General features: G+C 29.1%; 1 protein-coding gene across 1 annotated transcript in view; it reads left to right on the top strand.

The window, feature by feature from the left end:
- LOC141398765 (uncharacterized) overlaps positions 1-24,595 on the top strand; it is a 65,779-nt gene that overhangs the window by 5,870 nt on the left and 35,314 nt on the right. Inside the window, exon 3 of the mRNA XM_073976412.1 lies at positions 9,704-9,883. Within this exon, the coding sequence (XP_073832513.1) occupies positions 9,704-9,883 (180 nt within the window). The remainder of the gene's footprint in view (positions 1-9,703; positions 9,884-24,595) is intronic.

The following is a 24,595-nucleotide window of genomic DNA, read 5'->3' as shown; positions in this document are numbered from 1 at the left end:
ATTTTGAAGATTTTATCAGCATTTTCGGCCCGAATTGGTTTTAATTTGTCATTTGGAGTTCTTAGTGGTCAAAAAACGTCTCCGAATGATATAGTGGACAGGAAAGGAAACAAATTATTTTACTTGAGGTCAGAATATTTCATGGTAGGGGATATAATAAAGTTCGGTGCAACCGAAGTTTCCATTTTTATTATTTTTCATATTATGTATATGTAGCTTCATACATCAAAAATATGTAATATATGTAAAAAATGTTTCACATAACGTGCTTTTGGCTAAATTGTTGAAAATTGGTTTGCACTCTTCTTTTCTTAATTAGGTAAAATCATATTTTTCCAGCAGAATATGCTTTGTTAATATTGAAAATTTCAGATCAGATGTTTTCTTTGCTACCTCTGGCATTCCACATGGCAGCATTTTAGGGCCATTATTTTTATACTTTTTATAAATGATATTGATTCCTCTATACGTTTTGGTATGGTTCTTCTTTTTGCAGATGATATTAAGTTATTCTCAAAGATATCTAATCTGCGAGATGTTAAACTATTGCAGGCTGATATAAATAATTTAATTTCCTGGTGTGAATTAAACAAACTGAATTTAAATTTTTCCAAATGTGTTCATCTTCCCTTCGGAAGAATAACAAAATTTATTGATAGTCATTATTATTTTGGTACCCAAATGCTTTTAAAAGTAAGCACCAAGGTTGATTTAGGTGTCGTCTTTGACACTGAGCTTTCTTTTAAATATCACATTGATTACATTTTACCTAGTGCGTATACAGCTCTAGCTTTTATTAAACGTAATTGTAAGGAATTCACGGATCCCTATACTCGCAAACTATTGTATACAACATTTGTTAGATCAAAACTGGATTACGCATCTATTATATGGTATTCTTATTATACTGATAAAGTTAATCGAATTGAGCGTCTTCAAAAGAAATTCATAAATTTTGCGTTGTTTTCCATAAATTTTTCTAATCCTCTGCCTTCATATGAAGCAAGGTGTAATTTAATTCATTTAGATTCATTAAGTGTTCGTAGATCCAAAACATCTATTATCTTTCTATATAAACTAGTTTGTGGGATTATGGATTGCCCCGATTTACTTAGCTTAATTGGATTCAAAGCACCGACAATATCTCTTAGATATATTGAATATTTTAATATTTCAAGCCATAGAACCAATTATGGATTTAATGAACCAACATACCAACATACATACACCATTGATAAATTTAAAGAAATATTGGATTTATATTTTTTTTCTAATAATATAAGCTAGTCTGTAAGGATTGTAATTCCATAGACTGAAATAAATAAATAAATAAATAAATAAATAAATAAATAAATAAATAAATAAATAAATAAATAAATAAATAAATAAATAAATAAATAAATAAATAAATAAATAAATAAATAAATAAATAAATAAATAAATAAATAAATAAATAAATAAATAAATAAATAAATAAATAAATAAATAAATAAATAAATAAATAAATAAATAAATAAATAAATAAATAAATAAATAAATAAATAAATAAATAAATAAATAAATAAATAAATAAATAAATAAATAAATAAATAAATAAATAAATAAATAAATAAATAAATAAATAAATAAATAAATAAATAAATAAATAAATAAATAAATAAATAAATAAATAAATAAATAAATAAATAAATAAATAAATAAATAAATAAATAAATAAATAAATAAATAAATAAATAAATAAATAAATAAATAAATAAATAAATAAATAAATAAATAAATAAATAAATAAATAAATAAATAAATAAATAAATAAATAAATAAATAAATAAATAAATAAATAAATAAATAAATAAATAAATAAATAAATAAATAAATAAATAAATAAATAAATAAATAAATAAATAAATAAATAAATAAATAAATAAATAAATAAATAAATAAATAAATAAATAAATAAATAAATAAATAAATAAATAAATAAATAAATAAATAAATAAATAAATAAATAAATAAATAAATAAATAAATAAATAAATAAATAAATAAATAAATAAATAAATAAATAAATAAATAAATAAATAAATAAATAAATAAATAAATAAATAAATAAATAAATAAATAAATAAATAAATAAATAAATAAATAAATAAATAAATAAATAAATAAATAAATAAATAAATAAATAAATAAATAAATAAATAAATAAATAAATAAATAAATAAATAAATAAATAAATAAATAAATAAATAAATAAATAAATAAATAAATAAATAAATAAATAAATAAATAAATAAATAAATAAATAAATAAATAAATAAATAAATAAATAAATAAATAAATAAATAAATAAATAAATAAATAAATAAATAAATAAATAAATAAATAAATAAATAAATAAATAAATAAATAAATAAATAAATAAATAAATAAATAAATAAATAAATAAATAAATAAATAAATAAATAAATAAATAAATAAATAAATAAATAAATAAATAAATAAATAAATAAATAAATAAATAAATAAATAAATAAATAAATAAATAAATAAATAAATAAATAAATAAATAAATAAATAAATAAATAAATAAATAAATAAATAAATAAATAAATAAATAAATAAATAAATAAATAAATAAATAAATAAATAAATAAATAAATAAATAAATAAATAAATAAATAAATAAATAAATAAATAAATAAATAAATAAATAAATAAATAAATAAATAAATAAATAAATAAATAAATAAATAAATAAATAAATAAATAAATAAATAAATAAATAAATAAATAAATAAATAAATAAATAAATAAATAAATAAATAAATAAATAAATAAATAAATAAATAAATAAATAAATAAATAAATAAATAAATAAATAAATAAATAAATAAATAAATAAATAAATAAATAAATAAATAAATAAATAAATAAATAAATAAATAAATAAATAAATAAATAAATAAATAAATAAATAAATAAATAAATAAATAAATAAATAAATAAATAAATAAATAAATAAATAAATAAATAAATAAATAAATAAATAAATAAATAAATAAATAAATAAATAAATAAATAAATAAATAAATAAATAAATAAATAAATAAATAAATAAATAAATAAATAAATAAATAAATAAATAAATAAATAAATAAATAAATAAATAAATAAATAAATAAATAAATAAATAAATAAATAAATAAATAAATAAATAAATAAATAAATAAATAAATAAATAAATAAATAAATAAATAAATAAATAAATAAATAAATAAATAAATAAATAAATAAATAAATAAATAAATAAATAAATAAATAAATAAATAAATAAATAAATAAATAAATAAATAAATAAATAAATAAATAAATAAATAAATAAATAAATAAATAAATAAATAAATAAATAAATAAATAAATAAATAAATAAATAAATAAATAAATAAATAAATAAATAAATAAATAAATAAATAAATAAATAAATAAATAAATAAATAAATAAATAAATAAATAAATAAATAAATAAATAAATAAATAAATAAATAAATAAATAAATAAATAAATAAATAAATAAATAAATAAATAAATAAATAAATAAATAAATAAATAAATAAATAAATAAATAAATAAATAAATAAATAAATAAATAAATAAATAAATAAATAAATAAATAAATAAATAAATAAATAAATAAATAAATAAATAAATAAATAAATAAATAAATAAATAAATAAATAAATAAATAAATAAATAAATAAATAAATAAATAAATAAATAAATAAATAAATAAATAAATAAATAAATAAATAAATAAATAAATAAATAAATAAATAAATAAATAAATAAATAAATAAATAAATAAATAAATAAATAAATAAATAAATAAATAAATAAATAAATAAATAAATAAATAAATAAATAAATAAATAAATAAATAAATAAATAAATAAATAAATAAATAAATAAATAAATAAATAAATAAATAAATAAATAAATAAATAAATAAATAAATAAATAAATAAATAAATAAATAAATAAATAAATAAATAAATAAATAAATAAATAAATAAATAAATAAATAAATAAATAAATAAATAAATAAATAAATAAATAAATAAATAAATAAATAAATAAATAAATAAATAAATAAATAAATAAATAAATAAATAAATAAATAAATAAATAAATAAATAAATAAATAAATAAATAAATAAATAAATAAATAAATAAATAAATAAATAAATAAATAAATAAATAAATAAATAAATAAATAAATAAATAAATAAATAAATAAATAAATAAATAAATAAATAAATAAATAAATAAATAAATAAATAAATAAATAAATAAATAAATAAATAAATAAATAAATAAATAAATAAATAAATAAATAAATAAATAAATAAATAAATAAATAAATAAATAAATAAATAAATAAATAAATAAATAAATAAATAAATAAATAAATAAATAAATAAATAAATAAATAAATAAATAAATAAATAAATAAATAAATAAATAAATAAATAAATAAATAAATAAATAAATAAATAAATAAATAAATAAATAAATAAATAAATAAATAAATAAATAAATAAATAAATAAATAAATAAATAAATAAATAAATAAATAAATAAATAAATAAATAAATAAATAAATAAATAAATAAATAAATAAATAAATAAATAAATAAATAAATAAATAAATAAATAAATAAATAAATAAATAAATAAATAAATAAATAAATAAATAAATAAATAAATAAATAAATAAATAAATAAATAAATAAATAAATAAATAAATAAATAAATAAATAAATAAATAAATAAATAAATAAATAAATAAATAAATAAATAAATAAATAAATAAATAAATAAATAAATAAATAAATAAATAAATAAATAAATAAATAAATAAATAAATAAATAAATAAATAAATAAATAAATAAATAAATAAATAAATAAATAAATAAATAAATAAATAAATAAATAAATAAATAAATAAATAAATAAATAAATAAATAAATAAATAAATAAATAAATAAATAAATAAATAAATAAATAAATAAATAAATAAATAAATAAATAAATAAATAAATAAATAAATAAATAAATAAATAAATAAATAAATAAATAAATAAATAAATAAATAAATAAATAAATAAATAAATAAATAAATAAATAAATAAATAAATAAATAAATAAATAAATAAATAAATAAATAAATAAATAAATAAATAAATAAATAAATAAATAAATAAATAAATAAATAAATAAATAAATAAATAAATAAATAAATAAATAAATAAATAAATAAATAAATAAATAAATAAATAAATAAATAAATAAATAAATAAATAAATAAATAAATAAATAAATAAATAAATAAATAAATAAATAAATAAATAAATAAATAAATAAATAAATAAATAAATAAATAAATAAATAAATAAATAAATAAATAAATAAATAAATAAATAAATAAATAAATAAATAAATAAATAAATAAATAAATAAATAAATAAATAAATAAATAAATAAATAAATAAATAAATAAATAAATAAATAAATAAATAAATAAATAAATAAATAAATAAATAAATAAATAAATAAATAAATAAATAAATAAATAAATAAATAAATAAATAAATAAATAAATAAATAAATAAATAAATAAATAAATAAATAAATAAATAAATAAATAAATAAATAAATAAATAAATAAATAAATAAATAAATAAATAAATAAATAAATAAATAAATAAATAAATAAATAAATAAATAAATAAATAAATAAATAAATAAATAAATAAATAAATAAATAAATAAATAAATAAATAAATAAATAAATAAATAAATAAATAAATAAATAAATAAATAAATAAATAAATAAATAAATAAATAAATAAATAAATAAATAAATAAATAAATAAATAAATAAATAAATAAATAAATAAATAAATAAATAAATAAATAAATAAATAAATAAATAAATAAATAAATAAATAAATAAATAAATAAATAAATAAATAAATAAATAAATAAATAAATAAATAAATAAATAAATAAATAAATAAATAAATAAATAAATAAATAAATAAATAAATAAATAAATAAATAAATAAATAAATAAATAAATAAATAAATAAATAAATAAATAAATAAATAAATAAATAAATAAATAAATAAATAAATAAATAAATAAATAAATAAATAAATAAATAAATAAATAAATAAATAAATAAATAAATAAATAAATAAATAAATAAATAAATAAATAAATAAATAAATAAATAAATAAATAAATAAATAAATAAATAAATAAATAAATAAATAAATAAATAAATAAATAAATAAATAAATAAATAAATAAATAAATAAATAAATAAATAAATAAATAAATAAATAAATAAATAAATAAATAAATAAATAAATAAATAAATAAATAAATAAATAAATAAATAAATAAATAAATAAATAAATAAATAAATAAATAAATAAATAAATAAATAAATAAATAAATAAATAAATAAATAAATAAATAAATAAATAAATAAATAAATAAATAAATAAATAAATAAATAAATAAATAAATAAATAAATAAATAAATAAATAAATAAATAAATAAATAAATAAATAAATAAATAAATAAATAAATAAATAAATAAATAAATAAATAAATAAATAAATAAATAAATAAATAAATAAATAAATAAATAAATAAATAAATAAATAAATAAATAAATAAATAAATAAATAAATAAATAAATAAATAAATAAATAAATAAATAAATAAATAAATAAATAAATAAATAAATAAATAAATAAATAAATAAATAAATAAATAAATAAATAAATAAATAAATAAATAAATAAATAAATAAATAAATAAATAAATAAATAAATAAATAAATAAATAAATAAATAAATAAATAAATAAATAAATAAATAAATAAATAAATAAATAAATAAATAAATAAATAAATAAATAAATAAATAAATAAATAAATAAATAAATAAATAAATAAATAAATAAATAAATAAATAAATAAATAAATAAATAAATAAATAAATAAATAAATAAATAAATGCACTCATAAGTAGATCCAAAAAAAATCTCTAAATCTTTAAAACTAAGAAGAAACTGAGAATACAGTAATACGGCATATTCACTGAAACGACAAGAGGCATCGTCAGTATTTTTAATGTCACACACGGAAATGCAAATATATGCAGCTGGAACCAATTTTTTTTGTAAACTTGACACTATTTCTAACATTCTTTAAAAAATTTGGAGAGTGGCGAAGGATGGCGAAGTTAGTAAAACTCAACTTAAATTCTTAGGGCCAGCATTGAACCCTATTATGCAATAAGGTTCATAGGAATTTGAAGTTTCACGAAGAACTGTAACCAAATTTCAGTAGAAGTTCAAGTTTATTTCGCACAATTTGTCTTCTATCATTCATTTTTCATTAAATCTTTATAAATCTGACAAGAAACTGCTAACTTATGCCACATTTTTAACGTATTATAGACAATTAAAGTCCACAGCTTTCATAAGGTCTTATTTACCCGGTATTAAGTCATAGTTCGACCAATTTTAGCGTTTAAAACTTAAAATAGCTTTTATTTGTTCCAATTTTAAAGAATTGTAACAGAAGCATTCAACATTTGCATTTTTACTCAAGTTATTAAAGAATGTGCTATTCCGATGAAGCACTTTAAACCGTACACATTTTTGGCTTTTTGAAAGAAAATTAAAAACAAATTATAACGGTTCGTTATCGAATCCAAACTTTTTGTTGAAACATAATTCATAAGATTGCAAACCAAGATATATAAACATTCCCGAGGTTATTCCACGGATATCGACTAAAATGAAGTAACAAAAATTTATTTGAAATGTGCTATTGACATGAAACGGAGTGTACGAGTATATGTAAGTGGGCTCCTCTATTTTTTTGTGTTTGTTTATAAAGAATCATGATAGAGAAATTCCCAGTTTTTAAATTAATGCAAATTACAAAGTATACGGGGTCTAGAAGTTTTTGTTCTACCTTTGTTACAGTAGCCAAAACGGTCTGTCTGTCCATTATAACATAAAGAAACTAACACCTAAACTTCCAGCAATGACGATATATGTATGTTCTCTATCTCTGGTATTAATATACCATGTATATAAACTTATATATGTATGAAAGGACGTCTAAAATGTGTTATAATCATAAAAAAGTTTTTTTGGAAACCTAGTACCCAGAGGTAGTGGTGTAGGGTATCACATGGTAGCCCCCTCCGTCTATAACCTTCTATTACTTGTTTTACTTGGTATAGCCCAAATTTTAAGATAATTTGTCCACCGTAACATGATTTAATATTCACATATGACTGAGAAAACTTGGACTAAAGCGTAATAATAAAAAATTTAATGCTACCACAACTTTACACCACAGAATTCATAAATCCGAAGCAATCCCAAATAATGGAGAATGGAAAAAAGCATTATAATGTAGACAATAACAATATTTGTTACACTCTCTCCAAAGCTAATGACATATCGCTCATTTACTCAAAGAGCGACATAACTCAAAAAATGAATTTTCTGAGTTAGCACTTTCTATTTTTTCTACAACTTTCATTTTATCTTGTGTCAAATTTTCATGCTAATATCTCTAAAACTAAGAGTTTGACATAAATCAACAAAAAAGTTTTTGAGTTTATGAAGCCCTGAAACACATCAAATCATGTTTGATCTTGTACAGATATTTAGCATTAATATCTGGCTAGCTGTTTATAAAATATGATCCAAGTAGTTATTTTAGGTTTTGTGTAATAATCAGGTATGTGATGAAAATCGATTTCGAGCTCAAAACGAGTCAAAAACGACTGTAGGTGTGATGCATGTACATTTTCCGACATCGAATTGTTTTCGATATCGGTTTCATATTCCATTTTGTTCTATGGAAAAATTGATCAAAAAGACGTGTGATGCAATCCGATAATCATTTATTTTTCTCGTTTTGAAAACGGTCATATTTTTGTGGTCAATTGAAAAACGATGTAATAAATTTGGATAGATTTTTTATGAGAAAAAGTATGAAATGTAAAAACGGGAATAAAAAGATAAATTAATATTTATTTTACTTATTTTTGGAATATTTTGTTAACAAAATATTTGATATTTTGATAAAAAAAAGCACAGAACAAAAAATCTACTTTTAACATCTGTGTTTTCTCCAAATTGGTGAAGACACCCGCTTAATATGTTGTTATGCGCTGTTTGTAGTTCTCATCATGTAATAGCACAAAAATTTCCTCACTAAGCTCTCATATAGGCCAATTTAAAAAAGAACACACATTTATTTTATTTTCCATTAAATTTTATTTCGGATTTTGCCTTCGCCACAACAAAAAGTCTTTTATGTCGCTTTCAGCTGGAGATTCGGGATCACTAGTCCGTTTTTGGTATGTGGGAATTTAATGTTTAAGTAAATGAGCGAAATGTATAACCAAATTATGGCTAGACAATTTTCCCCATTCAACATTAGCATGATATGTAGCTATGTATTTTTTAAATCGTGGGATTTACTTGTTGACTATGACATTCTCTTAGATGCCATAACAAGTGTTCTTTTTTTCAAATAAATCTTTTTTTCTGTATTGTTATTGTTGCTAAACTTGTTTATACCGTTTTTTCGCTTACAGATTTAGTGCCCGTCTCTTCAACAGTCATACCATTGACTGCTGTTGAAGTCAGCTATGGTTTGGGTGGTAAGCCAAGCGAAGAATACAAAGAGGCCTATTTGAAGAAATTGCGCAAAAAAGTTCATGAACACGATAAAAGTGCAAATGAGAAACAAGCTGATCCGGATACATTGATAACCAGTAAGTACCTCTTATAATAATAATTTATAGGAAATTTGGTTTCACGCAAAATGCTACTCTAGAAACACTTGAAGAAGACTTCAAAAAATCTCCACAATGCGTAAAACTCTACTCAACAGATGAATAATCTACGTTAATATTGAATTATTGTGAATCTTAACAAACAAATATTTATTGCGAATTAAAAAATGTGCTTCAAAAAAGAGCTATTAGGAAGCTTATAATGCCAAGAAGCCATTTAAGTGGCTATTATTCATAGCCTTAAACCATTTGAATTACAAATCTTTTAAAATGTTTTTTTGCCAACAATTTGGGAATTTATTTTGTAACATCCACGCAAAAGGTACCAAATTTGGACAACACACGCTGAAATGCCTTGTCGTATTTTTTACAAATTCTTCTAAGTTGAAGAACTTTTTTGGTATTAAAACCATTAATTTGTTTTCTTTGTTTTAGTTGATTGACCTATTCGAGCCATGCAGTGATGTTTAACTGCAACCACGCAAATTTCCGTTATGTAGTTTGTAGTTTTGTTGCTATAATTAGCTTGTGTTTTTGTTGTTGTCAAGATGATGTCATAGCAAGTTTGCAGAAACTATTATGGACCATCAGATTAGTTGTCATAGAAAATTAAAGCAAGTAAAAAAGTGTTCTAGTATGTTTAGACTAGTGTGGATTTAGCACATCCAGTCGATTTAAGTTGTCATTTTCATCTATATATAAAAGAGCAGTGAGACGAGTGACTCATTGACTGATTGACTGGATTCATCAACGCCCAGGCGAAACGGCTGAAGCTAGAAACTTGAAATTTTTAGAGTGGGTGGTTGTTGGTGTGTAGGGATGAGATAAGGCTGGGCTTTTGGAAATTCGAACTAGAAGGGTACTAAAAGGTACTAAATAATGTACCCTTTGTATTGGGCAAACGGGAAGAGCTAGAATTCTGAAATTTGGAATGAGGGCCACAAATGAAGAGCTAGAAAGATGTACCAAAGGGTTTTTGGAAATTCGAACTATAAGTGTACGAAAAGTACTAAATGTTACTAAATTAAGTGCAATTTGGATTTCGGTGAACGGATAGAGCTACTTACTTACTTAGCTGGTCCATTACAGAACATTTGTTCCATAGACCGAACTAAGAAAAGATCTCCAATTCTCTCTGTTTCGTGCTTCGCTTTTTGGAATACCGCGCCTTGTCATCTCTTCATCCACTTGTTTGCGCCATCTATTAGTTGGCCTGCCAATTCTGCGTGCACCGCCATGTGGCTCGAATTTATACTCCTTCTAGCGGGTTCATCATCGCTCATTCTTAGTATATGGCCTATCCAACCCAATAGCTCTGCACCTTGATACGAGCAGATACAGCTCGTGGTGTACATGACGTCGATATTCACCGTCAACGCAGATCGGTCCGTAGATCTTTAGAAGAATTTTTCTCTCAAACACGCCAAGCACTACCTTATCTGCTTGCGCAAGTACCCAGGCTTCGGAACCATACATCAGCACGGGTAGTATCAGTGTTTTGTAAAGCGTTTTTTTGTTTGACGAGTTGCGGCTTTGTTTTTAAAGTGCTTACTTAAGCCAAAGTAGCATCAGTTGGCCAATACAATTCTTCTTTTTATTTCACAACTGATGTCGTTTGGTGTGTTTACGGTGGTGCAGAGGTATACGAAGTCTTTTACTACCTCAAAGTTATAGGAACCAACTTCAACAGTTGGTCCGATCTCATGGACGCATTGCGCGTCGACACCATCAGCTTGGTCTTCTCGCCCTTTACCGCCAGAGCCACTTTAGCAGATTCTCCTTCGACCTTCATAAAGGTATCGGTTACTTCTTTTACTGATCGTCCCATGATGTCTATATCATCAGCATAAGCAAGAAACATGTGGCTATTGGTGTAGATTGTGCCACTTCTTTTGACGTTTGCCTCTCGTATAACCTTTTCCAGCAGGATGTTGAAGAGATTCCACGAAAGGCTGTCTCCTTGTCTGAAACCTCTTTTGGTACCAAACTCTTCGGAGAGGTTCTTTCCTATTTTAACTGAGGACCTCGTGTCAATTAAAGTCATTTTACAAAGCCGAATGAGCTTTGCGGGGATACCAAATTCAGACATGGCTTGGAATACCTTTGAACGCAGCGGGCTGTCGAAGGCTGCTTTATAATCGACAAAAAGGTGGTAGGTGTCGATCTGCATCTCTTGGGTCTTCTCCAGGATTTGTCGCATGGTAAATACCTGGTCGATGGTGGACTTGCCAGGTCTAAAGCCGCATGGGTAAGGTCCAATTATTTCGTTGACCATGGGCTTTAGTCGTTCGCACAACATCCCTGACACTATTTTGTAGGCAATAGGGAGAAGACTTATGCCCCTTTAGTTGGAGCATAAAGTCTTATCTCCTTTCTAATGGACGGGACACAGGATGCTTAGGTTCCAATCGTCGGGTACGCGTTCTTCCTGCCAGATGAAGCTAACTAGCTGATGCATACACCTTATCAGCGTGTCGCCTATGGTTTTAAACAGCTCGGCTGGTAGGCCATCAGCTCCTGCTGCCTTATTATTCTTCAGTCGATTTATTGCTGTCTTTACCTCATCTTGGCCGGGTGGTATACATTCAATACCATCTTCTGGGATTGGATCTGTGGTATCTTCGACTTCGCTACTATTGTATACCAACAGTTTCGAAAAATGCTCTTTCCATATCCTTAGCACACTATCAGTATCAGTTACCAGATTACCTTGCTGGTCTCTACAGGAGGATGTGCCACTTCCAAAGCCATCAGTTTGATGTTTCACTCTTTGGTAGAATTTTCGGACTTCATTCTGTCTTCTGTACATCTCGATTTGTTCACATTCCCGCTTTTCCATCTCTCTCTTTTTCCTGCGGAAGAGACGTATCTCCTCTCTCCTTTTCTCCCGATACCTCTCTCGCGCGCTACGCGTTGCTACTGATTGTAAAGTAGCCCTATATGCCGCATTTTTCTCTTCGGTAGCAGCACGACACTCCTGGTCATACCATGGATTCCTTTGTGGAGGTCTCTGATATCCAAGTACTGATTTTGCGGCTGTTTGTATGGAGTGGGCAATGTATTGCCATTGTCCTGATATGTTATCGGGACGAGGAGTGTTTTGATTAAGCAGTTGGGCCAGTTGAGTGGATGTCCAACTTCCGTGTTGTATCTGTTCGCACTTTGTTTGCTACGTTTAGTCTGGTACGTACCTTTGCTTTGTTGCAGCAGGTGGTGGTCCGAGTCAATGTTTGCACCTCGGAACGATTGTACATCCAACATGCTTGATGCATGTCTTCCATCTATCACAACATGATCAATTTGATTTCTTGTTCTTTGATCTGGCGACAGCCAGGTGCCCTTATGAATATCGAGATAGTTAAATCTGGTACTGCTAACTACCATGTTTCTTGCAGCTTCAAAGTCTATCAGCCTCATACCATTGTCAGATGTTTCACCGTGGAGACTGAATTTCCCGACTGTTGGGCCAAAGATATTCTCCTTTCCGATTTTGGCATTAAAATCGCCTAGTATAATTTTGATGTCATGGGCAGGGCAACGGTCATAAGTTTCTTCTAAGCCTTCGTAAAATATATCTTTGGTCTGTTTGTCCTTGTCTTCAGTGGAAGCATGAGCGCAAATAAGGCTGATGTTGAAGAATTTTGCTTTTAATCGAATTGCAGCGAGTCTTTCATTCACTGGGGTGAAGCTGGAGACCAGATGTCTTAACCTCCGACCAACTACGAATCCACAACCAAACTTATGCTTTGTGTCATGGCAGCTATAATACAGTGCGTCACCTTTAGGTGTTGTTGTGACGCCTTTCCCGTTCCATCGTATTTCCTGTATGGCGGTAATGTCGGCCTTGTACTTATTAGTACATCTGCCAATGCCTAAACTGCACCTTCTCTATAAAGAGTGCGAACATTCCAGGTGCAGATTCGCAGATCATGGTCCTTAAAACGTTTGCGGGGGTCGTCAACTTTTGAGGGATTTGTTTTTCTTTTCTTTCGTTTTTTCTAGGGGAGGGTTACTAACCCGACGCCCAAACCCAAGTTTTTAACGTTCTTATGGGTGAACGCGCTGCACATGTTAGCTCACTACCTTTAACGGGTGTTAAAGGCAGTTCCCCAGGTGACACCACGGGGAGGTCAGTGTCCATTTGAGATGAAAGAGGGACCAAGATAAATCCTGGGCTTTGCCATGTTAAAGCCGGTCAGGACCGTTCCTTGGTATCTTCCATCCCCTACGTCTGTGTTCTGTTGTTTATTCTCATGGCCTTTGTTTTCTTGATGTTAATCTCAAGTCCATTTTGACTGCATGTTGGATATCTTGTGAGAGAGAAGCCATATGTCATGCGCATAGTCTAAGTCTTCGAGTTGTCGTGAGAGACTCCATGTTATGCCTCTTCTCTGGGAGCAGACTTCATTCATTTCATTACACACAATTCAGATATCGGCACTATATGTTGATACATTAGGGCAGCATCCGGCAAAAAGGGGCACACGTGCCCTTGATGATAATAACAACAGAACAACCACCACTCAGTCTTCGTTCAGAAGTCAATGAAGGCGGTTCTGCTGTCGCTTGATTCAATGATTTTTATACCCTACACCACTATGTGGGGAGGGTATTATAAGTTGGTTTTGGCCAAAAAGTTTGTAACGCATCGAAATAATGGTCGTAGACCCATACTTATATATATCAAAATGAATGTCTCGACGAGCTGAGTCGATCTGGCTATGTGTGTCCGTCCGTCCGTCCGTCCGTCTGTCCGTCTGTCTATCTAAACCTTGTAATCAAGCTACAGGCCGCAATTTTGATCGGATCGTCACGAAATTTTGGGTGTTGATGGGGGTCCCGGAGGGGAAGAAGCCTATTGATTTTGGTGATGGTCGGATAATATTTAGGGGTCGGAAAGGGCAAAAAACTTAGGTGGATAAAAAGAAAAGGTTTTTTTCCACAGCGAATATCTCAGCTTCTATACGGGGTATACCAAAAGCAAAACCTGACAATGGAAGTAGAAAATATCACCTTTCTAATGACCTAAAGTAGGTTCTTGTAGGTGATCAAACGACGAAGATATCACAATAGTCGCAAATAAACCCCAAATTTTCATGTTTGCGATTTTAGTTATAATGACGAATATCATAGCTTTGGCTGGGGACTTTCCAAAAGCAACGCCTGACTATGAAAGTAGAAGATTCCACCTTTACAATGATGCAAACTAGGTCGGCGTAGGTGACCAAATAGCGGAGATATCACAATAGTCGGTAATTCATCCCATTTTTCCATTTTTTTGGAAATCACGCTACAGGCCGCAATTTTGATCGGATCGTCACGAAATTTTGGGTGTTGATGGGGTCCCGGAGGGGAAGAAGCCTATTGATTTTGGTGATGGTCGGATAATATTTAGGGGTCGGAAAGGGCAAAAAACTTAGGTGGATAAAAAGAAAAGGTTTTTTTCCACAGCGAATATCTCAGCTTCTATACGGGGTATACCAAAAGCAAAACCTGACAATGGAAGTAGAAAATATCACCTTTCTAATGACCTAAAGTAGGTTCTTGTAGTTGATCAAACGACGAAGATATCACAATAGTCGCAAATAAACCCCAAATTTTCATGTTTGCGATTTTAGTTATAATGACGAATATCATAGCTTTGGCTGGGGACTTTCCAAAAGCAACGCCTGACTATGAAAGTAGAAGATTCCACCTTTACAATGATGCAAACTAGGTCGGCGTAGGTGACCAAATAGCGGAGATATCACAATAGTCGGTAATTCATCCCATTTTTCCATTTTTTTGGAAATCACGCTACAGGCCGCAATTTTGATCGGATCGTCACGAAATTTTGAGAGTTAATGGGGATCTCAAATAGGAAGAAACCTATTGATTTTGGTGAGGGTCGAATAACATTTAGGGGTCGGAATGGGCAAAAAACTTATTTGGGTAAAAAGACAACTTTTTTTCCAAAGCTAATATCTCAGCTTCTATAAGGGGCATACCAAAAGCAAAACCTGACAATGAAAGTAGAAAATATCACCTTTCTAACGATGTAAAGTAGGTTCTCGTGGGTCATCAAACGACGAAGATATCACAATAGTCGCAAATAAATCCCAAATTTTCAGTTTTGCGATTTTAATTATAATGGCGAATATCACAGCTTTGGCTGGGGACTTTCCAAAAGCAAAGCCTTACTATGAAAGTAGAAGATCCCATCTTTACAATGATGCAAACTAGGTCGGCGTAGGTGACCAAATAACGGAGATATCGCAATATTCGATAATACATCCCATTTTTCCATTTTTTTGAAAATCACGCTACTGGGCGCAATTTTGATCAGATCGTCACGAAATTTCGAGGGTTAATGAGGGTCTCACAGAGGAAGAAGCATATTGATTTTGATGATGGTCGGATAATATTTAGGGGTCGGAATGAGCAAACATATATTTGGAGAAAAAGTCAACATTTTATTCCAAAGCAAATATCTCAGCGCCTATAAGGGGTCTACAAAAAGCAAAACCTGGCAATGAAAGTATAAAATATCACCTTTACAACTATGTAACGTAGGTTGTCGTAGGTGGTCTAACAACGAAGATATCGCTATAGTCGCTAATAAAGCCCAACTTCTCATTTTTGCGATTTTAATAATAATAACGGATATCACACCTTTGGTTTGGGGACCTTCTAAAAGCAAAGCCTGACTAAGAAAGTAGAAAATTCCATCTTTGAAATTATGCAAAGTAGGTTGGCGTAGGTAGTCAAATAATAGAGATATCGCAATAGTCGTTAATTGATCCCTTTTTTTCCCACTTTTTTTGCAATCATACTACAGGTCGGAATTTTGATCGGATCATCACGAAATTTTCTCACAGAGATAGAAGCCAATTGATGTTGGTGATGTCGACAGTAGTCAAATATAAAATTAAATATTAATTATTTTGGCTTAGTTCGCCTTAAGTCATTTGGTATAAAAGTCAGATAGGTGAAAACTTTCGTATCTCCATAAAAGAAATGTATTCGAGTGAAAAGATTATTCACAGAGGTAGTGGTGTAGGGTATCACATAGTCGGCCCCGTACCGACTATAGCCTTTTCTCACTTGTTAATTTTAGCAATGCATTTAACGCACACGCTGTTTGTGGAGAGAGCGAGAGAGAGAGAGTCGTATGCGTGAGGCCGCAAACAATGAGTTTGTATTCGTGCCAATACTTGCATTAGGGAGTTGCTATTGTGTGAGTTCATCGTACTTAAATGCAGCGTCACCCAAGAATTTCCTCCAATGTTTTAGTATGTGTGTATGTATGAGTGAAGAAAACAAGAACCACATGATGTTTATTGTTTGTTTTCATTCACTTACACTGTAAGTGAGAGAGAAGCAAATGCAAAACAACTCAGTGGACGCCCTCACTATACTGTCTTTGAAAAAAAGCGCGTCCCTGCTTTAATGAGTTTAATTGTGTGTATGTGTGGAGACGAGAGAGACTTCTCTCATATCAATGAGTGCATCCCCATTCATATTAGCTCAATGAATGGTGTCGCAGGCACAACTTGGAAAGAAGTTTTTCGTGGCTTAAATACTCAGGAAATGTCGCTAACATTACGCTGAAAGGTACTTTTGTCAGCGTTGAAAATGTTTATGATGCTCCTGGCCTACGAATCAAACACGGGCATACAGTGTGCAAGGTGGGTGTGCTTACCATTGCTCCACGGTGGCACTCTTAAGTCTCCCTTGTCCCCTCTGTGATGTTTGTACGTGGAGGAAGAAGGGTTCTCCCTTTTTGCCGATGGTCAAATGACGTACATAAGTGTATTTTATTTTCTAAAGAAATCATTTCCTCTCTACAAGTGATACAATTTTTTAACTACAAAATATATGTATGTAAATTTTATTCAACTACAACGCATTTGCGTTGATTTGTCTACAATGAATTTAAAATTCTAATCCATTAGCATTTTGTTTTTCGAACAGTCAAACCCCAAAATCCCTTCTCTCTCTTATTTTATTAAATTCTGTTGTCTCCCCAATAAAATGTGTTACGACGCTGTGACAACGATGGCCTTCCTTTTCATTCAAGCGCAAACATAAATTTCGACAAATTGCATCAAACCGAATGAGAGGAGCAAGCCGAACGAACATTCATTCTCGACAAAAAGTTTTTACAAAAATTTCATTTGCATTCAAACGTTAAAAGACAACACAAAATATTACATTTTGCTTTGATTGCGAGCAAAAATCTAATATACTGTTCGAGCTAGCTGTTGGATGGAAGTTCATTTACATTTGAAAAAAAAAGAAAAATTGTGAACCAAACAAAGAAACAACAACAAAAATTGCAATTGCAATAACAAATTTACACTATACATAGAGCAGCACTACTTCAAGACCAACCGAAAAAAAGTGGCAGACAGAATGGAACGTAATCAAATGGAAAATAAACTGGGTGTAACCTTGTAAATGTTTCAGATCAGAAATACACCATTTCCGAAGAGAGAAGTTATTTTAGGTGTTAAAAGAAAAATAAATTGGAAGGATAATTTTTTGGGTGCAGTGACATTCTAATGCAAAGGTGATGAAGGAAATGTAGTAACAAATAAAGATTGATAATGCAGCGAGATTTAATGAACTACTTGCCCGACTGACAAATAGCATGCATCCGATTATAACTTGAATTTATTAGAAAAAAAGTAAGAAAGTATCAGTCAGCTGTGCCGACAAAGATATACCATCAGCCTCAAACCTAAAGAAATGCAGCAAACCCAATACCTCTGACGTTTTTTTTTGAGTTTTTAGACAAACTTCACAGGAAATTGTACAGTTTCAACTAGGGCCGCATACAAAACATGTTGCCAAAAATTAAAAAAAAATCCCAGACGAATCCTTAAACTGCACTCTTTCTAAACATTGTGAGAGAAGTAACAGCAAGAGTGGTTCGATGTAGTAGATATTCGGACATAATTCGTGGTCCGATGTAGTAGATATTCGGACATAATTCGAGGTTGTAAGGAATAAAACGATATGCAACGATTATACCAATTCGTTTTCTCCCTTCGAGGTTTATCTTACGTACTACCTATTTTTTTGGCGACGGCAGGCTTTTTTTGAGTTTTTGGGCCATTATCTCAGGAAGTATAGACATGCGTCCGAATAAATTTTACCATCGTAAAGGGGGTCGCGAGGACAAACTGCTGAACAAATTTCAAAACGATTAGAGAGGAGCTGTTAAATTTAACTTTTCCGAATTTCTGTGGGTGGTACCCGAAGTAGTGGACCGATATCTATTAGAATCTATTCGATCTATGCCTGGAAGTAATATTACCATATACAATGTTATGACCAATTCGTTTTCTCCTTTGAGAGGTAGGAACATTAGCGAACATTTATGAACTCTTGTGGTGGTGGTGCCGGAAGGAGTGGACACCGATATGGGCCATCTTCGACCTTAAACTAAGTTTGGATAGAATATTACGAATTCCAAATTTTAGACCCGATCGGTTGCTTTGGTACGCTCTTTAGACTAAAGACTGAGGGTAAAAATAAACTAGAAAAATCGTTAAATTCGGCAGGACCGAACTTTTTATACCATTAACCATTAAAAATATTCCGAACTATAATGGAATAATTAGTTTTCTTTCCTGTCCACAATTTTACGTTGGAATATTTTATGACCTCGGATACCCCCAATGGGCCTAAATCAAAGTGTGGACGTATTTTGACAATTTGTTGGTGGAGAAGTTTTCTGACAACTACCCAGCAAAAAAAGTCCTCCCAAAATCATGGGTTTTGTAAGGGATTTTTGGCAGCCGTAACTACTCACAAACCCCCTTTCTTTCCCATTATTTTTACAAGGGCATGTCGCACTCAGTTTCTACTTATTTTATGATCACTAGAATAACTAGTTATTCTGTGGCCACTAGAAGTTGAAAAGTAAGGTGAAAAAAATCTATTTTTAGAACAGTTGATGTATAGAATTTGTTTTTAATTTCATCACACTTCTTACTTTTATTTTACTTTATTTTATTCGCTGTCTGCCCGAATTGAACCCACGAACCCTCTGATTCCTAGCTAAAGACTCTACACACTGTGCCACGCACACGAATATTAAGTGTTGCTTAAGAAATTAAATGTGCAGTGCACATGTGCACTACGAACTGTTATTTTGTAATTAAAAACAAGTAAAAAAGCATTAAGTTCGGCCGGGCCGAACTTTTCATACCCTCCACCATAAAATATTCTGAACTAAAATGTAATAATTACTTTTCATTCCTGTCCACAACTTTAAGTGGGTACGTTAACTTTAAACGTCAAATTATAGCTATATCGGTCTGAAAATGTAGCTACAAACGTCAAAACACCGCAAATCGGGGGTACCGTTATATGGGGGCTATACCAAAACGTGGACCTATGTCCACAAGTTTTGTTATATAAGTTTATTGACACTTAAGAACCCTAAGTGTCAAAATATAGCTAAATCGGTCTGAAAATGTAGCTAAAACTGTCAAAATACCGTAAATCGGGGGGTACCGTTATATGGGGGCTATACCGAAACGTGGACCTATGTCCACAACTTTTGTTATATAAGTTTATTGACATTTAAGAACCCTAAATGTCAAGTAATAGCTAAATCGGTCTGAAAATGTAGCTAAAAACGTCAAAATACCGCAAATCGGGGGGTACCGTTATATGGGGGCTATACCAAAACGTGGACCTATATCCACAAGTTTTGTTATATATGTTTATTGACACTTAAGAACCCTAAATGTCAAATTATAGCTAAATCGGTCTGAAAATGTAGCTGAAAACGTCAAAATACCGTAAATCGGGGGGTACCGTTATATGGGGGCTATACCAAAACGTGGACCGATATATCCCATCTTCGAACTTGATCTTCCGACGGCTAAAAAAATGGTATTCCCCAATTTTCAGCGAAATCGGTCAACAAATGCGACCTGTATGTTGCGAACGGACGGACGGACGGACATGTATAAATCGACTCAGAAAGTGATTCTATGTATATACCTAGAAGGAACTATGGGTATATCTCGCTTCCTTTTGTATGTTACATACAAATGCACTAACACATAATACCCCTTACCACATAGTGGTGTAGGGTATAAAAAAAAACTCGCGTGCCGACGGTGAGCGTTGAACACACAACCCTAGGATTTATAGTCGGACACACATACACTGTGCCACCGTCCTCATTACTTAGTGAGGAGTAAAGTAAGTAGGTTTGCTTTGTAAATTTTTTAGAAAGTAACCCATTACTTTTATGATTACTTGTAATGCGAAAAGAAGCTTGTTTACATTACTTTGTAATGGGTTACGTAATGACTAACGGATCCGAATTTTTGCTGGGTAGGAACTTCAAATGTCAAATTACAGATAGTTCGGTCAACAAATTTAGCTAAATTGCTCAACATTCTTAAAATCCTGAGATATCGTTTTATGGGGATACTTTTGGTGCAGAAGTTTCGTGACTGTAGGGATCTTCAAAACTCTAATTACGGGTAGGTTATGTCAAAACATGTTGCTAAACCCCTAAAATCGGGAGGAATGGATTCTATATCAAAACATGAAACTATATTGACAAGTTTTGGTGAAGGAGTGCCGTGACCCCTAAGAACCATAAATGTAAAATGACAGCTAATTCGGTTAAAAATTGTTGCTAAAATCCTTAAAATTTCCGAAAATCAGGAGGGACCGATATATGGGGTCTATACCAAACCATGGACCTATGTATGTAGACAATTTTTGATGAATAAGTGTTATGACCTCTAAGAACCACAAATGCCAAGTTACAGCTGGTTCGGTTAAAAATTGTAGCTAAAACCCTCAAAATACCGAAAATCGGGACCTACCGTTATAAGGGACCGTGGACCTATTTCGAAAATTTTATATGGTTGAAGAAGAAGTTCCGCGACTGCAGGGAACCTCAAATGTCACATTACGGGTAGTACAGTCGAAAAATGAAGCTGAAACCCTCAAAATACGGAAAATCGGAACCGTTATATGAGGGCTATACAAAAACGTGGACCTATGTTGAAAATTTTTGGTGAAGAAGTGTTATGACCTCTAAAAAACTCAAATCTCAGCTGGTTCGATTAAAAATTTGGCGCTATAGCAAAACATGGTCCTATGTTGACGATTTGTGGTGAAGAAGTGTTGTGCCTCTAAGAACCTAAAAAAATGTAAAATTTTTTGCCGCGCGTTCACCCATAAGAACGTTAAATGCTTCATTCCGAGTAGCAAACATAGACTCGGACCACTACCTTGTTGCAGCAAAGGTACACACCCGGTTTAACGTAGCAAACAAAGTACGAACAGAGACAACACGAAAGTTAGACATCGGTAAGCTGCAATCACAACAGATAGCCACAGCATATTCCACTCAACTAGCCCAATTGCTTAATCAAAGCACTCATCCCGATAACATATCAGCGCAATGGCAAAGTATTGCCCACTCCATGCAAACATCCGCAAAATCCATACTTGGATACCAGAGACCTCCACCAAGGAATCCATGGTATGATCAGGAGTGTCGTGCTGCTACCGAAGAGAAAAATGCGGCATATAGAGCTACCTTACAATCAGTAGCAACGCGTAGCGCACCAGAGAGATATCGGGAGAAAAGGAGAGAGGAGTCTTTTCCGCAGGAAAAAGAGGGAGATGGAAAAGTGGGAGTGTGAAAAAATCGAGATGTACAGGAACCAGAATGAAGTCCGGAAATTCTACCAAAGAGTCAAGCATCAAACTGATGGCTTTGGTACAGGCACATTCTCCTGTAGAGACCAGCAAGGTAATTTGGTAACTGATACAGGTAGTGTGCTCAGGATATGGAAAGAACATTTTTCAAAACTGTTGGTATCCAATAGTAGCGAAGACGATGATACCACAGATCCAATCCCAGAAGATGGAAGATGGTATACCGCCCGGCCAAGATGAGGTAAAAACAGCAATCAACCGGCTAAAGAATAATAAAGCAGCAGGAGCCGATGGCTTACCAGCAGAGCTGTTTAAAACCGGAGGCGACACGCTGATAAGGTGTATGCATCAGCTAGTTGGCACCATCTGGCAGGAAGAACGCGTACCCGACGATTGGAACCTGAGCATCCTGTATCCCGTCCCCAAGAAAGGAGATAAGACTGTATCCTCCAACTATAGGGTCATAAATCTTCTGCCTATTGCCTATAAGATAGTGTCAGGGATATTGTGCGAACGACTAAAGCCTATGGTCAACGAAATAAATGGACCATACCAATGTGGCTTTAGACCTGGCAAGTCCACCATTGATCACATATTTACCCTGCGGCAAAATCTGGAGAAGACCCAAGAGATGCAGATCGACACATATCACCGTTTTGTCGATTATAAAGCAGCATTCGACAGTCCGATCAAAAGTATTCCATGCAATGTCTGAATTTGGTATTCCCGCAAAGCTCATCCGGCTTTGTAAGATGACTTTAACTGATACTAGGTCCTCAGTTAAAATATGAAAGAACCTCTCCGAACAGTTCAGTACCAAAAGAGGTTTCAGACAAGGAGACAGCCTTTCGTGTGACCTATTCAACATTTTGCTGGAAAAAGTAATACGAGATGCAAATGTCAAAAGAAATGGCACAATTTACACCAATAGCCACATGTTACTTGATAATGCTGATGACATAGACATCATGGGACGATCAGTAAAGGAAGTAACTGATACGTTTAGGAAGGTCGAAGCAGAATCTGCGAAAGTGGGTCTGGCGGTAAACGGCGAAAAGACCAAATTGATGGTGTCGACGCACAAAGCTTCCATAGAGCTCGGACCAACTGTGGAAGTTGGTACCTATAATTTTGAGGTAGTTAAAGACTTCGTCTACCTCGGCACTGCCATGAACACAAGAAACAACATCAGTTTTGAAATAAGAAGAAGAATTGTATTGGCCAACAGATGCCACTATGGTTTAAGTAAGCAATTTAAAAACAAAGCCACATCTCGTCAAACAAAAATAACACTATACAAAACGTTGATACTACCCGTGCTAATGTATGGCTCCGAAGCATGGGTACTTGCGCAAGCAGATAAGGCAGTGCTTGGTGTGTTTGAGAGGAAAATTCTTCGAAAGATGTACGGGCCGATTTGCGTTGACGGTAAATATCGACGTTGTATGAACCACGAGCTATATCAGCTATACAAAGAAATGAATATAGTTAAACGTATCGATATGCAACGATTGCGTTGGCTAGGCCATTTCATAAGAATGCGCGATGATGAACCCGCTAAAAAGGCGTATGAATACATGCCACATGGCGGTGCACGCAGAATTGGCAGACCTATGCTTCGATGGAGCATTCAAGTGGATGAAGAAATGAAAAGGCGCGGTATTCCAGAAAGCGAAGCGAAAAACAGAGAGAATTGGAGATCTTTTCTTAGTTCGGTCTATGGAACAAATGTTCTGTAATGGGCCAGCTAAGTAAGTAAGGACAAAAAATGCGGGTGATATCCCCGAAATACCTAAAATCCGAAGGTACGGTTAAATGGGGGCTACACCAAAACGTAAGGCCCATCTTGGAACTTGATTTGCCAATGGAAAAAATACCCCGTGAGCAACAATATAGCGTTTTAGCTCAATTATTGTGGACGGCACAGTGATTACGATAGACGGTCATGGCCAGATGGGCTCCGAATTTTATCTTGATCAAGAATATATATATATATATATATAT

Source organism: Musca autumnalis, unplaced genomic scaffold (genome assembly GCF_047663935.1).
Source record: "Musca autumnalis isolate F117 unplaced genomic scaffold, ASM4766393v1 scaffold_3, whole genome shotgun sequence".
Lineage (NCBI taxonomy): Eukaryota > Metazoa > Arthropoda > Insecta > Diptera > Muscidae > Musca > Musca autumnalis.
Note: the sequence above shows the minus strand (reverse complement) of the source record. Positions and strands in the feature narration are given on the sequence as shown.